The sequence below is a fragment of the Petaurus breviceps genome, unplaced genomic scaffold, assembly GCF_028583685.1.
Source record: "Petaurus breviceps papuanus isolate PSGF00001 unplaced genomic scaffold, PetGlider_PUasm1.0 90792, whole genome shotgun sequence".
NCBI classification, from domain to species: domain Eukaryota; kingdom Metazoa; phylum Chordata; class Mammalia; order Diprotodontia; family Petauridae; genus Petaurus; species Petaurus breviceps.
Window position 1 is genome coordinate 8,514,745 of NW_027187347.1, and position 14,431 is coordinate 8,529,175.

General features: G+C 37.8%; 1 protein-coding gene across 10 annotated transcripts in view; it reads left to right on the plus strand.

Moving 5' to 3' along the window:
* Positions 1–14,431, plus strand: part of LOC138147392 (OX-2 membrane glycoprotein-like) — a 175,999-nt gene that overhangs the window by 56,992 nt on the left and 104,576 nt on the right. For 3 of the 10 annotated variants that reach the window (XM_069069841.1, XM_069069840.1, XM_069069851.1), the window contains one exon: positions 12,581–12,955. The exons of 2 other annotated variants lie outside the window; for them this stretch is intronic. In XM_069069841.1, the coding sequence (XP_068925942.1) occupies positions 12,581–12,723 (143 nt within the window). In that variant the 3' untranslated portion in view covers positions 12,724–12,955. Of the gene's footprint in view, positions 1–4,286; positions 9,838–12,580; positions 12,958–14,431 lie in introns of those variants that run through there. 5 more of the 10 variants (XR_011164791.1, XM_069069839.1, XM_069069843.1 and 2 more) reach the window with 5 other exon arrangements.

The window sequence follows — 14,431 nt, forward strand, 5'->3', positions numbered from 1 at the left end:
GGAAAGTGCTAGACTTGGATTCAAGTGGACCTTTTATCCTTACTAACTGTATGACCTTAGACAACTAGTCTCTTGTAGTGTATGAAATTACAAGAGAGAGAGTTCTGTGTATGAAAAAATATATATTTTTAATTAGGCCAGCAAAATGTCAATAAATTGAGATCACTGGTCTGTCTTGGTAGTCAAAGATGAAAAGGGAGTCTCCAGGCCACCTTAAATCCAATGTCTTCCTTCTGACAGAGACCTTCCCTAACAAGCAAAAGAGAACCCTGATTGTGGTTCAGTCATTTCCTACTCTTTGTGACCCCATTTGGGGTTTTCTTGGCAAAGATACTGGAGTGGTTTGCCATTTACTTCTCCAATCATTTTATAGATGAGGAAACTGAGGCAAATGGGGTTAAGTAACTTATTCAGGGTCATGTAACTAAGTAAGTGTCTGAGGCTGGATTTGAATTGAGGTCTTCCTGACTCCAGTCCCAACTCTATTCATTGCACCACCTAGCTGCCACTCTGATTGGTGAACATTTAATGAGGAGGTCAGCTAAGAGTTCTCAGCTCCTCTTTTGGGGGAGGATTGAAGGCTGAAAATGTGAATTTGTCATGGGATTTGCCATCCTCTAGCAGTCTGAGCAGGGAGACATCCATTGGGATCAGAATCTTCCTAGTTAAGTTTATTCTTTGGTCAGTTAGACTATCTAAGGTTGGTTTCTGTTTACAGAGTAAATTTTTTTTTTACAGAGTAAACAGAAAGGACCAGCCCAGGCCTTAGAAAGACAAGAATGTAATTGTATTCCTTTTCTAGAAAGAGAGCTCTTTTGTATGGGTGGGTGGATGTGGTGGGCAGAGGGGAGAGAAAGGAATATGATATTTTTTTTAAAGCAATTGGGGTTAAGTAACTTGCTCAAGGTTACACAGCCAGGTGTTTCTGGGTGGGTGCTAAGTGTCTGAGCCTGGATTTGATCCCCAGGTCATCCTGACACTGGAGCCGGTGCTCTTATTCACTGTGCTACCTGGCTGCCCCAGGAATATGATATTTTAATGTTAATAATAAAATGATAGTTACTAAAATTAATTTTCCTCACTCTTAAGCCTCAAGTAATTCTCTAAGGCTAAGAGTCATATATGGGCTGTGATCTGTGTCAATGAAATCCTAGATCTGTGACCTATTACTTATCATAATAATGCCATATGCCATCTAAAACAAAATTATGTTGCTTCTTGAAATGTGTAGATTTTTTAGCCAAATAGCCAGTTCAATAGCATGGTTGGCGCCAAATGTTTGTTCTCTGGCAAGTCGTATTTCTTGTTAGCCCAGTGCTAGTTGATATTGTGGGAGGGTGAGGGTAGGGAAGAAAATAAAGTGAATAGACATAACATTGCTGCTCTAACCCTTTTCCAGCTAGACATTCCCTCAGAACTTGGAACCAAATGTAAAGGAGAAGATGGATCTGATACAGGCAGAATAGGCAGCCAGCTGGTTTTGGCAGGTGTGGAAAGACTTTATTGTACTGTTTAATCTGACTCTGTGTGGTTGAGAAACCAGGCCTTTTGTTTACAGACCAGATTTCTTTAATATTTGACTCAGGTCCTAGGTTATGATGACCAGAAACCCATTAGATGCAAAGACTGACGTAAGAAACATGAGAAGTGTCTTCCCTTTATAAACCTTAAGCCACTCATACATGTGTCTCATCTGGAAACTGCCTCTGTGGTGGCTAATTAACTGTTTATTTGTTCATTTTTTTGAATCTTATTGTGTAATATGCAACTTAAGGACACACTGGGGGGTGAGGTAGAGACTAGGCCACCCTTTGTCAGCTCCACCCCTCTGCCAAATGACAAAATAAACTTCTTCCTAAATTATTTCAGTTCTGGGTTTTATTCTCTGCTACATCATGGACAATTCTGAAAAAAGCCTGTGGCTTCTTGTTTTAATTAGAAGGATACTTTACTCTCCACAGGTCTGTCACAGAGTCCCAGATCTCCATCTTTAAGCCCATTTCTGTAAGTCAAAATGTGTTCCTTATTCAAATACAGATGCTCACATGAGGACAAGAATCATAGATTGTTGGAGTAAGATAAAAAATATGGAAACCATCTATTCCAGGTGTCTTCATTTCACGGTAGTGGTTTGTCCCAATTTGTTGATCTGTCGCTAGACTAATTAAAATGTTGATCCAGCATTCTCTGGAACTCCCATCCATAATTTCTTTTGAAACTTCATATTTGGCTCTATGATCCAGGGTTGTTGTTCACTAGTTTCATTCATTTCTGACTTTGTGAACCCATTTGGAGTTTTCTTGGCAGAGATGCTGGAGTGGTTTGCCATGTCCTTCTCCAATTCATTTTATAGATGGAGAAACTGAGGCAAACAGGATTGACTTGCCCAGGGTCACACAGCTAGTAAGTGTCTGAGGTCCATATTGGAACTCAGATCTTCCTGACTCTAATCTAGGCACTCTATTCACTACACCACCTAGCTGTCCCCTATCATTCAACACAAATGATTATTTTGGTCATATTATATCTTCCAAATATTTGTACCAGCATTACTTCATTTAATTCTTACAGCAGCCCTATGAGACACATAAAGTGGTTTCTATTCCCATTTTACAGATGAACAAATTAAGGCAAAGACAAGTTAAATGGCATGTCCAAAGTCCTATAATAAGTTAGTGGTGGAGCCAGAACAAGAAATTAGTTCTCTTGACTGAGTCTGTTGCTGTTCCCACTAAATCTGTACATGTGCACATCTGGTACATCTTTCTGCTGTTCTGTTTCAGAAGAGAAAAGTAGTATAAATTAATAGTATAATGGATAGAGGAATGACTTGAAAGTCAGCTGCCTGGGGTTTGAATCCTTTCTCTGCTTGATCTTGAGCTTTTGAAGCCATTTCCGTTTGGGGCCCATTTCCTGATCTGTAAAGCATAGCCTCATAGATAGAATTCTAGAGCTAGACAGGATCTCTGGGACCATTTGATTCATTGAGGATGCTGGGGGTGTACAACCAGGCCTTCATACACAGCAGCTTTGTTACCCCAAACACACAGAGCCTCAATTGTATGCAGAAACAATTTGTGTTCATGTACCCTGCCACAATTATGAATGCTGCAGTGGAATAAAAGGAAATAGTCATCTTCAGCTGAAAGTACTTTACAAAGATTACTCCTCCTCCCAGAGCCTGGAGATCCCAAGAGAAGGAATGTATTCATACTTATTACTCAGTCAGCACTCATATCAAACAGGGCACCCACAAATACTAATACAAGTATACATTCTCTGTCTAACTCTATCTCTTTCTATGTTTCTCTATCTCTGTCTCTGTATCTCTCTCCTCTCTGTGTCTCTCTGTCTCTTCTGTGTATCTCTCTGTTTCTTTCTCTATATCTCTGTTTCTCTCTCTCCTCTCTATCTCTCTCTTTCTCTTGCTCTCACTCACACACTCTCATTCATTTTCTCCCTCTTGCTCTCTCTCTTCCTCTCTCCATTTTTCTGTTTCTGTCTCTGTCCCTTTCTTTGTCTCTGTTCCTCTCTCTATCTTTGTCTCTCCTCTCTGTCACTGTCTCTCTGTCTCTGTCTTTCTCCAACTCACACACACACACACACACACACACACACACACACACACCACACTTGCATTCATTTTCTCCCTCTTGCCTTCTTTCTGTTTTCTCTTTCTCTTTCTGTCTTTGTCTGTCTGCCTCCTTCAGTTTCTCTCTCTCTCTCTCTCACTTTCCACATTCTTCTGGGATGCTGACATAGCTTATAGAATCCCAGAATCACTGTCAATCTGTTCTTTGGTAGGCCGTGGGCTCTCCTATCCTTCCTAACCCTGTCCCCTTCCTTCCCATCACACAGCTTCTCCTTTGGTATTTGTTTAGTGTTAAGTGAGGGATGGCTACAGGTTGTCTTTTAGAGAAGTAATCCTTTACTTTCAACTCAAGATTACCAGGCAACTTTGAGTGTCCTTATTTCTTCCACACAGTATGCACTCCTAGAATCATACATACATAAACTCCTCTAGTTGAAAGGGAGCTATTTAGTCCACCCCTGAAGAAGAAATCTGTCTGAAGCATAAATTGCTTTTACAATATACCTCACAAGTGGTTATCCAGCATCAGACTGAGCAATCCCATTATTGAGACATTCCACTCTCCCAAGTCATCTGATTACATCCAAGTGTTGTAAAGTTGTTTTATGCTTGAGCTGAAATATGCAGTCCTACAACTTCTGACTTTGGCTCCCTGCACCAGACAATTAGATTAAATCGAATATTTCTTTTGTAGGATAAAATATCTGAAGACAGCATGCATGATGGGGTGCATAGGTATCAGGAGGACCAGCACCTCTGGTGGCAGGGCTACTTATCTACCTTTGGTGTCCACCTGTCACCCAGCTCTCACCTGTGGCTCCAACAAGGTACAGCATATGCAGCAGCCATACTCTAGCAAAACCATCTTGGCAAACTGGATAAACCAGCAGGTCTCAAACCTATAGTGAGTTAGAGTAAGTGAGTCTACTCTGAGCACATGAAGTCTGCCCCTAACAGAGTAGGCAGATGAGAACAGTTTATTCCAATGGCCATGAAGGTGAAAAGCACCTTTTCAGCCGAAAGCACCAGTCAGCTTGATTTTTATCTTGCCATTGGACTTTGATGACTCTGGAAGAGAGAATGAGTGACTGCCTCTCTTAAATCCAGTTCATGAACAAGTCAAGACATTACCTCAAGCCTCACTTAAATCCAGTTCTCAAGCAAGTACCTTAAGCCTCATTTAAATCCAATTCACTCACAAGTCAAGACATCACCACATGACATCATTGGTTCTCTTTGAAAACAAAGGATCATTATCAACAGCAACACCACTCTTCCTGGGGCCTCCAACTGGTGTACAGATGACCAAGTTTTGGATTTGTATGAGGGATATCACAGCAGTAATTCAATGATCTATTTCCTTTGTGAATAAGAAGTAATAATCAGTGATTTTTTTCTCTGTGAATATTCTCTCCACCAGGGCAGATTTCAGCTCCTTTTAACTATAGTAGACAGTCTTCACGGGTTGCTCCAGCCATATCTTTGTGAATCTCTAAGTTTATTTCTTTACATGGGTGCTTTTATGTTGCTCTGCAGATGTCTCCTTGTTAAGTCACTGTATCTCAGAGTGCGGAGGAATCTTGGAGATCACCTATTCTAAATCGTCTCATTTTACAGATGAGGAAACTGAAGTCCACAGAGGTGACTTACTCAGGGTCCAAAGCTAGTGTGTGGTAGAACCAGTTAGAAGTTCTCTTGAGCACAAGTCCAGTGTTCTTTGTAGAAGCAGCTAGGCAGGGCTCCATGGTTAGATTGTTGGGCCTGGAGTCAGGAATACTGGAGCCATGTCTAGCCTCAGACACTGGGCAAGTCACTTAATCTCTATTTGCCTCAGTTTCCTCAACTGTAAAAAAAGGAATAATGACAGAATCTACCTTGCAAGTTTTTTGTGAAGATCAAATAAGTTAATTGTAAAAGCTCCTAGCAAAGTGCTTGACACATAGTAGGTACCATATTAATGCTTATTCCCTTCCATTTCCTTTTCCCCTCTTCCCACATACCTGCTGTACCTTATATGTAGGGACATGCCAGTGCTAAGATAGTATTTTTTTTCCTAGTGGTCAAGATAGCCAACTGGACCACACGATATTCCATAGACCAATTTAGGGATTTTCAGAATGTGATGTGAGAATTCTAGCAGCGTTACAGAGAAAAGACACTGAAACTGAGTTTCTTCTTCAGTAAAAGCACCTTAGCACAGGCGCAAGTGATGAGGTGAGAAGCACCAGGCTATGGGAGAATTCAGGTCTTTCCTCAACAAGGAGCAAAAATTAAGAAATGATTGAAAACAAATCTGCAGAAAATCTCAAGGTTTTCTTCCACAAAAGAGATAAAATAGGGCCTCTGGGAGAACATAGAGCCCTGAAAACAAATGAGAGCAGGGGCAGAACAGGGGTCCTCTTGGGACAATCAGAGATCCAAAGAAAATCCCAGTAGTTGATTTCCTCCCCGTGTAGAGTAAACACCTCCAAGCTAGGGTCCACTGTAATAAGTAGCAGAAAGCCCTGGGGGGTAGCTGGGTTGGGAAGCTGTCTCTGCCACTTCACAAGGACAGTGAGGAAAGATGGGAATCTGACCTGGGGAAGATGTAGGGAACCTTTGCTGACAAGAAACACCAGACCCAGCTGTGCTGCAGAGAGCAGTTCAGAGGGAAGAATTGAAAGGAACCAGAGGCACCATCCCCATATGCCAGGACTAGAGGCAATTATAAAAACTAAATTATCACAATTAAATTAACAAAAAGAAAATGCACAGGCAAAGGAGAAAGAATCCAACCATAGAGAGCTACTATGAGAATAGAGAAGAACAAGATTCATTTTCAGAGGAGGATAATGAAGCAAAGAAACCCTCTTCTATCCCAACTACCCCAAAGAGTAATGCCAAATGGTCGCCTGCCCAAAAATAATTCATTGAAGAACTTTAAAAATACTTTAAAAATCAAATGAGGAAGATTGAGGAAAAAATGAAAAATAAGAATAATACAAGAAAAACAAGAAGATATTGACAAGAAAGTCAACCAGTTAGAAAAGGAGATCCAAAATCTTAAGGAAGAAAATGCCTCCTTGAAAATCAGAATTGGACCAGGGGAAGCCGGCAAAGTTATAAGAGATAAAGAAATTTTAAAAAATATATAAAGAATGAAAAAAATAGAAGAAAATGTGAAACATCTCATAAGAAAAACAATGGATCTAGAGAATAGATCAAGAAGAGAAAGCATAAGAATAATTGGATTACCTGAAAGTTCTGATCAAAAAAAGAAACTTGATAAAATAATACAAGAAATAATTAAAGAAAATTGTCCTGAAGCATTGGAACAAGAGGAAAAAAAAATAGAAAAAATTCACTGATCACTACCTGAAAGAGATTCTACAAGGGAAACTCACAGGATTATTAAAGTTAAATTCCAAAACCCCCAGATCATGGACAGAATATTATAAGCAATAAGAAAAAAAAACAATTTACATATGATGATACCACAATTAGAATCACACAAGACCTAACATTGGCGTCACTAAAAGTTCATAGATCTTGGAACATTATATATCAAAGAGTAAAAAAATTGGGCCTCCAGTAGAAAATATCACACCCAGCAAAACTAAACCTAATTTTGAATAGGAAAAAAAATGGATATTCAGTCAACTGCCAGACTTTTAGGACTCTGTTAAAATTTAAAAAAAAAACAAACAAAGCCTGAACTGAATTGAAGATTTGACATACAAGAGCCAAGAGAAATATAAGGTATATACCAATGACCAATTACAAAGGACTAAATAAGGATATAATTCTTACCTTTTATGTATAGAAAATGTAAAACCTATGACTAAGATTGTTACTAATAATTAGGTAGCTTATAAGAAAGATTGGGGGAGACCTGAGCATGATATGACTTTAAAAAGCAAAACCATTCAAAAACAACTAAAAGAGTGGTTATCTTATACAAATGAGGTGCAAGAGGAAGAACCAATACAGAGAATTTAGATGGAAGAAGGGGGGTATTAGTTCTGGAAATCTACTTTTGTCAGGAACAGTTTTCCATTATTTAAATTTATGATGTTTTTGTTTCTTTTCTTTTCCATATTGTGGTCTGGTGTTTGAGTATAAAATAAAATTTTTAAAAATCTATACCTTGATTGAATTTCCAAGGAAATACTTTTTATAGCATTTATTTATAGTTTTGTTGTTAAAGCTATTTTTGAAAGAATGATTCCAGAGGCTAGAGAAAACCCTCCAGGGAGTTGCAGTTTGAAAAAGTTAGAGGACCGAACTGACTTCTGGAGTTTTTTCTCCTTTACTTAGCACTGCAAGCTTACACTGCTCTTCCACAGGAGGCAATAGGTCATGAGGGAGATGTTTGCATAGAGTTCATAGTTTTCTCAGAAAGTTGCTAAATGTCTTGGCAAGAAAAGCTTGAATTGGGACAGAGATAAGATGGTGGAGTGAAAGCAGAAACTTTCTTGTACTCCTGCTCCAACCACCTCCAATATGTGTAAAAAATGACTAAACAAATTTTAGAGCTATAGAATCCACAAAGTGACAGAGAGAAACAAATCACCCACTGAAGGCAACTAGCAGGCTGACAGGAAGGGTCTAATGAACCAGACTGGGAGCGGAGCACAGTCCCACGTACATCATGCTGGCCCAGACCAACACAAACTGACCAGGGGACTGATTCACAGGCAGCTGTGGCAGTTTCCAGACTTCTCAACCCATAAACACCAAAGAGAAAGTAAAGGTCAGTGGGGAACTTTGTTGATCCTATGTGAGAGAAGAGCACAGTCCAGCTCCTACCCTCAGGGCAGCAGAGGTGGCAGTGGCTGCCTCCTGAGTTCTAGGCCTACAGATTGTAGGGCGAGCAAGTGACTGACCAGAGGGAAAATGCAAGAATCTCTTTGCTGGCACTGAGGAGGGATTCTCTTGCTTTGCCCTGCTTGGATCTGTTTCTCAGCCTTGGGTGTCAGTCCTGGGGTAAGGAGTGCTAGCATGTCAGAGCTTGTTGAGGCCATGGAGAGGGAGTCCTCCTTACAGTTCTGAGGCAGGTTCCCAGAATAAACTCTTACAACAGCTGTGCAAAACCCCAGAAATTTGGGACACAGCACTCTCCACTCTGGAAGCAGAGTTCTACAATGGTAAAATCTCAAAAGTCAAGTAAGTGGCTGGCAAGATGAGCAAACAGAGGAAGCGAAACCAAACTATAAAATCACTTTTTCGGTGACAAAGACAATTAAAACAAAGAAACAAAAGAAGACAATAAAGTCAAAACTCTGCATTAAAAACCTCCAAGAAAAATATGAATTGGTGATAGGTCATGGAGGAGCACAAGAAGGATTTTGAAAACCAAGTAAGAGAAATAGAGGAAAAATTGGGAAGAGAAATGAGAATGATTCAAGAAAATCATGAAAAATGAGTCACCAGTCTGCTAAAGGAGAAACCCCAAAATACTGAAGAAAATAACACATTAAAAAATAGACTAACTCAAATGGCAAAAGAGGCCCAAAAAGCCAATGAAGAGAATAAAGCCTTAAAAAGTCAAATTGACCAGATGGAAAAAGAATTTCAAAAACTCACTGAAGAAAATAATTCCTTCAAAATTAGATTGGAGCAAATGGAAGCTAATGACTTTATGAGAAATCAAGATGCTATAAAACAGATCCAAACAAATGAAAAAATAAAAGGCAATGTGAAATATCTCATTGGAAAAAACCACTGACCTGGAAAATAGATGCAGGAAAGATAATTTAAAAATTATTAGACTACCTGAAAGCCATGATAAAAAAAGAGAGCCTAGACACCATCTTTCATGAAATTATCAAGGAAAACTGCCCTGATATTCTAGAACCAGAGGGAAAAATAGGAATTGAAAGAATTCACCGATACCCTCTTGAAAAAGATCCCAAAAAGAAAACTCCTAGTAATATTAAAGCCAAATTCCAGAATTCCCAGTTGAAGGAGAAAATATTACAAGCAGTCAGGAAGAAACAATTTGAGTATTGTGGAAACACAATCAGGATAACACAAGATCTAGCAGCTTCTACATTAAGGAACCAAAGGGCTTGGAATATTCTAGAAGTCAAAGGATATAGGGTTAAAACCAAAAATCACCTACCCAGCAAAACTGAATATAATACTTCAGGTGAAAATATGGATATTCAATGAAATAGAGGACTTCCAAGCATTCCTGTTGAAAGCACCAGAGATGAACAGAAAATTTGACTTTAAAATACAAGAAGCAAGAGAAGCATTAAAAGGTAAATAGGAAAGAGAAATTATAAGGAGTTATAAAACTTATTAAAGTTTTACATTTCTACATTTACATTTTTAATTTACATTTATTTATATTTTTTTACATTTACATTTTACTTTTTTTTCCTTTCTACATGGAAAGATGCTATTTGTAACTCATGAGACTTCTCTCTGTATGAGGATAGTTGAAGGGAATATATATGTATAGGTGTGTATGTATGTATATATGTGTGTACATGTATTAATAGAAGGCACAGGATGAGTTGAATATAGAGGTATGATATCTAATAAATAAAATTAAGAGGTAAGAGAGGAATATATTGGGAGAAAGAGAAAGGGAGAGATAAAATATGATAAATTATCTCACATAAAAGAGGCAAGATAAAGCTATTACAATGGAGGGGAAGAACAGGAAGGTGAAAGAGAATGAGTCAACCTTACTCTCATTGGATTTGGCTTAAAGAGGGAATAACATACATACTCAATCGCATATCTTACCCTACAGAAAAGTAGGGGAGAAGGGGATAAGAGGGGGGATGATGAAAGGGAGGGCAGATTGGGAAGAGGGTAGTTAGAAGTAAACACTATTGAAAAGGGACAGGGTCAAAAGAGAAAATAGAATCAATGGGGGGCAGGATAAGATGGAGGGAAATATAGTTAGTCTTTCACAACATGACTGCTATGGAAATGTTTTGCATAACTACACATGTATAACCTGTATTGAATTGCTTGTCTTCCCAATGGGGGTGGGTGAGGAGGGAAGAAAGGAGAGAATTTAGAACTCAAAGTTTTATAAATAAATGTTAAAAATTATTTTTACATGCAACCAGGAAATAAGATATACAGGCAACGGGGTATAAAAATCCATCTTGCCCTACAAGAAAGTAAGGGGGGAATGGGGAGATATAAGAGAGAGCAGATTGGGGAAAGGGGTATTCAGTATGCTTGCCATGTTGGGGTGGGGAGTAAGGGCGAGACAAGTATAAAATTTGTAATTCAAAATCTTATGGAAATGAATGCTGAAAACTAAAAATAAATCAATTTTTTTTTTAAAAGAAAAGCTTGAATCACACAACCCAAAGAGAAAGGAATAACTGAGGAAGTTATATATCATAGGAAGAATGTCTGAGGGACAAGCCTTCATGACCAACTAATTATAGTATCAGGCAGGCACCATGACCCAATGGAGCAAGTGACAGACTGAGTCTAGCCTAGTCTGAGACTGATTTGCTTAAAACACTAGATCAAATCCATTGATTTTTGCTATCATTTGGATCTCCCATCCTGTAAAATCACCAGATATAGAGTCAGAGTATCTAGGTTTAAATCTAAGCTCTGATATCTAATCATCTACATAATCATAGACAAATAATTTTATCTCTCTGGGTCTTGGTTTCCTCATCTATAAAATGAAAGGATTGGACTATATGTTCTCTAAAGTCCCTTCCAATTCTAAATCATACTATTCCATGAAATGAATGTAATGATATTGTCAAAGAAACCCTAATTTTATCAATGTGAGTATTCCTTCCACTGATATAGACCACAACTCTTCCATACCTTAGTCCACAGTTACATGAGTTACTGTAATAATAGATAAGACAAAGATAATTCACCCTCTCATTATATATCTTCTGGTGATGAGCTACTAAGTTGATCCTCAGATAACAGACACACCATGCATCCCTGCTAGGTCCATATCTAGCTTGATGGGACCTGCCAGACTTGCCCTGTCATACTGTTGATATGATAACATTGCTTCCATACCATGATAAAACAGCAATGTATGCTTCAGAAGAGCAGTCAAATGAATCTTTAATTTCATCCATATGGGCATTGCCACCAACAACACAGATTATGTTATAGTAATGCCTACACATCCTCTGCTACTCATCCATGCCTCCCCATAAATTCACCACATAGAATTGGAATCTATTAAACATATTAGGCACTATCCTCATGTTCTCCAATGAGCATATGGTAGACAATGTATGGATCACATAAATGTCTATCAGTTATCCTTAACTCTTGCTACATGATAGGGTCAACTTTGCTCATGGTCAAGTGTTTCTTTTATTACATTCTTTGTGCTTCTCCTGTATAATCTTTAAAATGCCATTTGGATGATTCTCAACTTAAATTCTTTGAAAGCTGTAGTTTTCTATGGCTCACAACTATATATCACTTGAAACATATCGGTGCTTAACAAAAAATGGGCTTTTATTTTAGGAAGAATCTTGGGATTGTTAAAAGAATGTTGAAGCTTCCAAAAACCAATCATGTCCACTCTCCTCCTCCTATTAAGCTATAAGTCCAATTAATTTTCCATTTGCAATGTCTGCCTAAGTGATAGACAAGCTTTGTAATTTGTCCATGAGACTGTACATCATGTTTAGGACATTAGACATTCTTCATTTACTTCATTCTTCCTGTGTGGATAATTAAGCTAAATAGTTCAGGTCCTCATCGCCTGTCAACTAAACAGTTACAATAGCCTCCTAATTGCCCTTCTACACAGTTACCAAATTGATATTCTTAAAGTTATCTAATGCCTAGATCTGACCATATCGCTCTACATCTGAAGAAGTTGTAATGGTACCCTGTTGCCTATCATGTAAAATACAAACCATGGTTTGTTTTCAAAGCCCTTCATCATCTGGATTCAACTCATCTATTTAGACATTTTACATTACTCCTCATCATTCACTCTATGTTCTGACCATACTGTCTCTTTGCTATTCTTTGCAGATACTCCATCTCCTGCCTCAATGGCATTCTATGAGCAATTCTCCAGGCCTAGAATGTTCTTCCATGCACCTCTGCCTTTTAGAATCCCTATTTCCATTAAAATTTTAGCTCCGATGTCATCTCCTAGTGCCCCCAGTTATTAGCAATCCTATCCCTTAAAATGACTTCTTTTTAAATTTGTATATGTTTTGAATGTATATATCTGTGTACATGATTTTTTGTTCCTTTTCTAAAATTTTTATTTATTTTATCCTTGACTTATGAAATAAAGCAAGCATTTCCATAACATAGTAGAATAAAAAAAAGAGGTGATTGTACATGAAACTGTAAATCTATTATGTATTGCTTTCTATTCCTTTTAAATATATAATAAAATTATCGTGTAACCTTTTCCCCACTGATTAAGTCTTCATCTAAGAAAATGGTTAGGACTTTGATTGAGTCAGTGTGGCTGGTAAAAAATGAAACTATTGAGGAAACAAGGGTTTGATCTTCTGAGCATATCAGTTTATTAAGCAAGGCACAGCAATTGCCCAGCAAACCAGGACCAGAGCATCTTGGCTTAGGCCTGGACCCTAAATACAGGGGGAGACAGCCTTTTATGCATTAAAAACAATTAATAAAATAAAACTAGTTAATTGAAAAGAAACAAGACAACATTAGGTAGTTTGATTTCTAATTGGATGAAAGATTAGGGATTTTCAAAGTTTGGAGGGAAAGAGAAAACAGGTGCAATTCCCTGAATCAGAAAAGGAGGGGTCCCACTCTCCCCAAGTGTCTAAGGAACAAGGAAACAATAACTGACTGATCAGTATGGGGGCCTGTTTTCAGATAAGATATATGGGTTGTTTCCTTTACTTTAAATTATTCTGGGGTTTCAAATATACAACAAATACCTGGTAGTTGATTCATATTAATGTATTGAAGTTATATCTTTAAACTACTCTATACATTTTCACCATATAAGTGATAGCCAAAAAATTTTAAATGAAAGCTCACTCTTTATTATATTAAATTTATTATTATAAATTAATTATTATCTATTTTAAAATAACATACCCCATTATACTTAACAGCTTTCAAATATTTATTTTATCATGTTTATTTATTAATTTTGTCACTTTTTTGTTTTTGCTTTTTTTTTTTGGAGGGAGGAAGGCAGGGCAATTGAGTTTAAGTGACTTGCCCAAGGTCACATGGCTAGAAAGTGTTAAGTGTCTGTGGCCATATTTGAATTCAGGTCCTTCTGAATCCAGGGCCGGTGCTTGATTCACTGTTCCATCTAGCCACCCCCACCACATTTTTTTTTAAACTCAATTCATAATCTAATAGCATTCAGATTTTTCAAAAATGTGCTTTTCTGCATTTCTGATACAATGGTTTTCCAAATTTCACAATATGAGGAAAAACTTAGAAATATAATAACATACATAATATCATGCATTTAAAACATGAAATAAAACTTATGACCAGTTAGATGATATCAACTGTCAAATGCATTTCCAAATTACCCCGCATACAAAATCATTAATCTTAATTTTTTTTTAAAGCAATCAGGGTCAAGTAACTTGCTCAAGGTTACACAGCCAGTTATTTCTGGGTGTGGTGCTGAGTATCTGAACCCAGATTTGATCCCCAGGTCATCCCGACACTGGAGCCGGTGCTCTTACTCGCTGAGCCACCTGGCCACTCCCTAATCTTAAATTTTTACAGAATTTAATTCTTATTTTTTCCCTTAAAAAATTCTACAGAGTAGTACCCCCAAAACTCACTAAGATGCTTCAGCATATGTTAAAAGAAATAAATTTTCATCAATCAGTCAACAATACCCTCGGCATTTTGTAACAATCA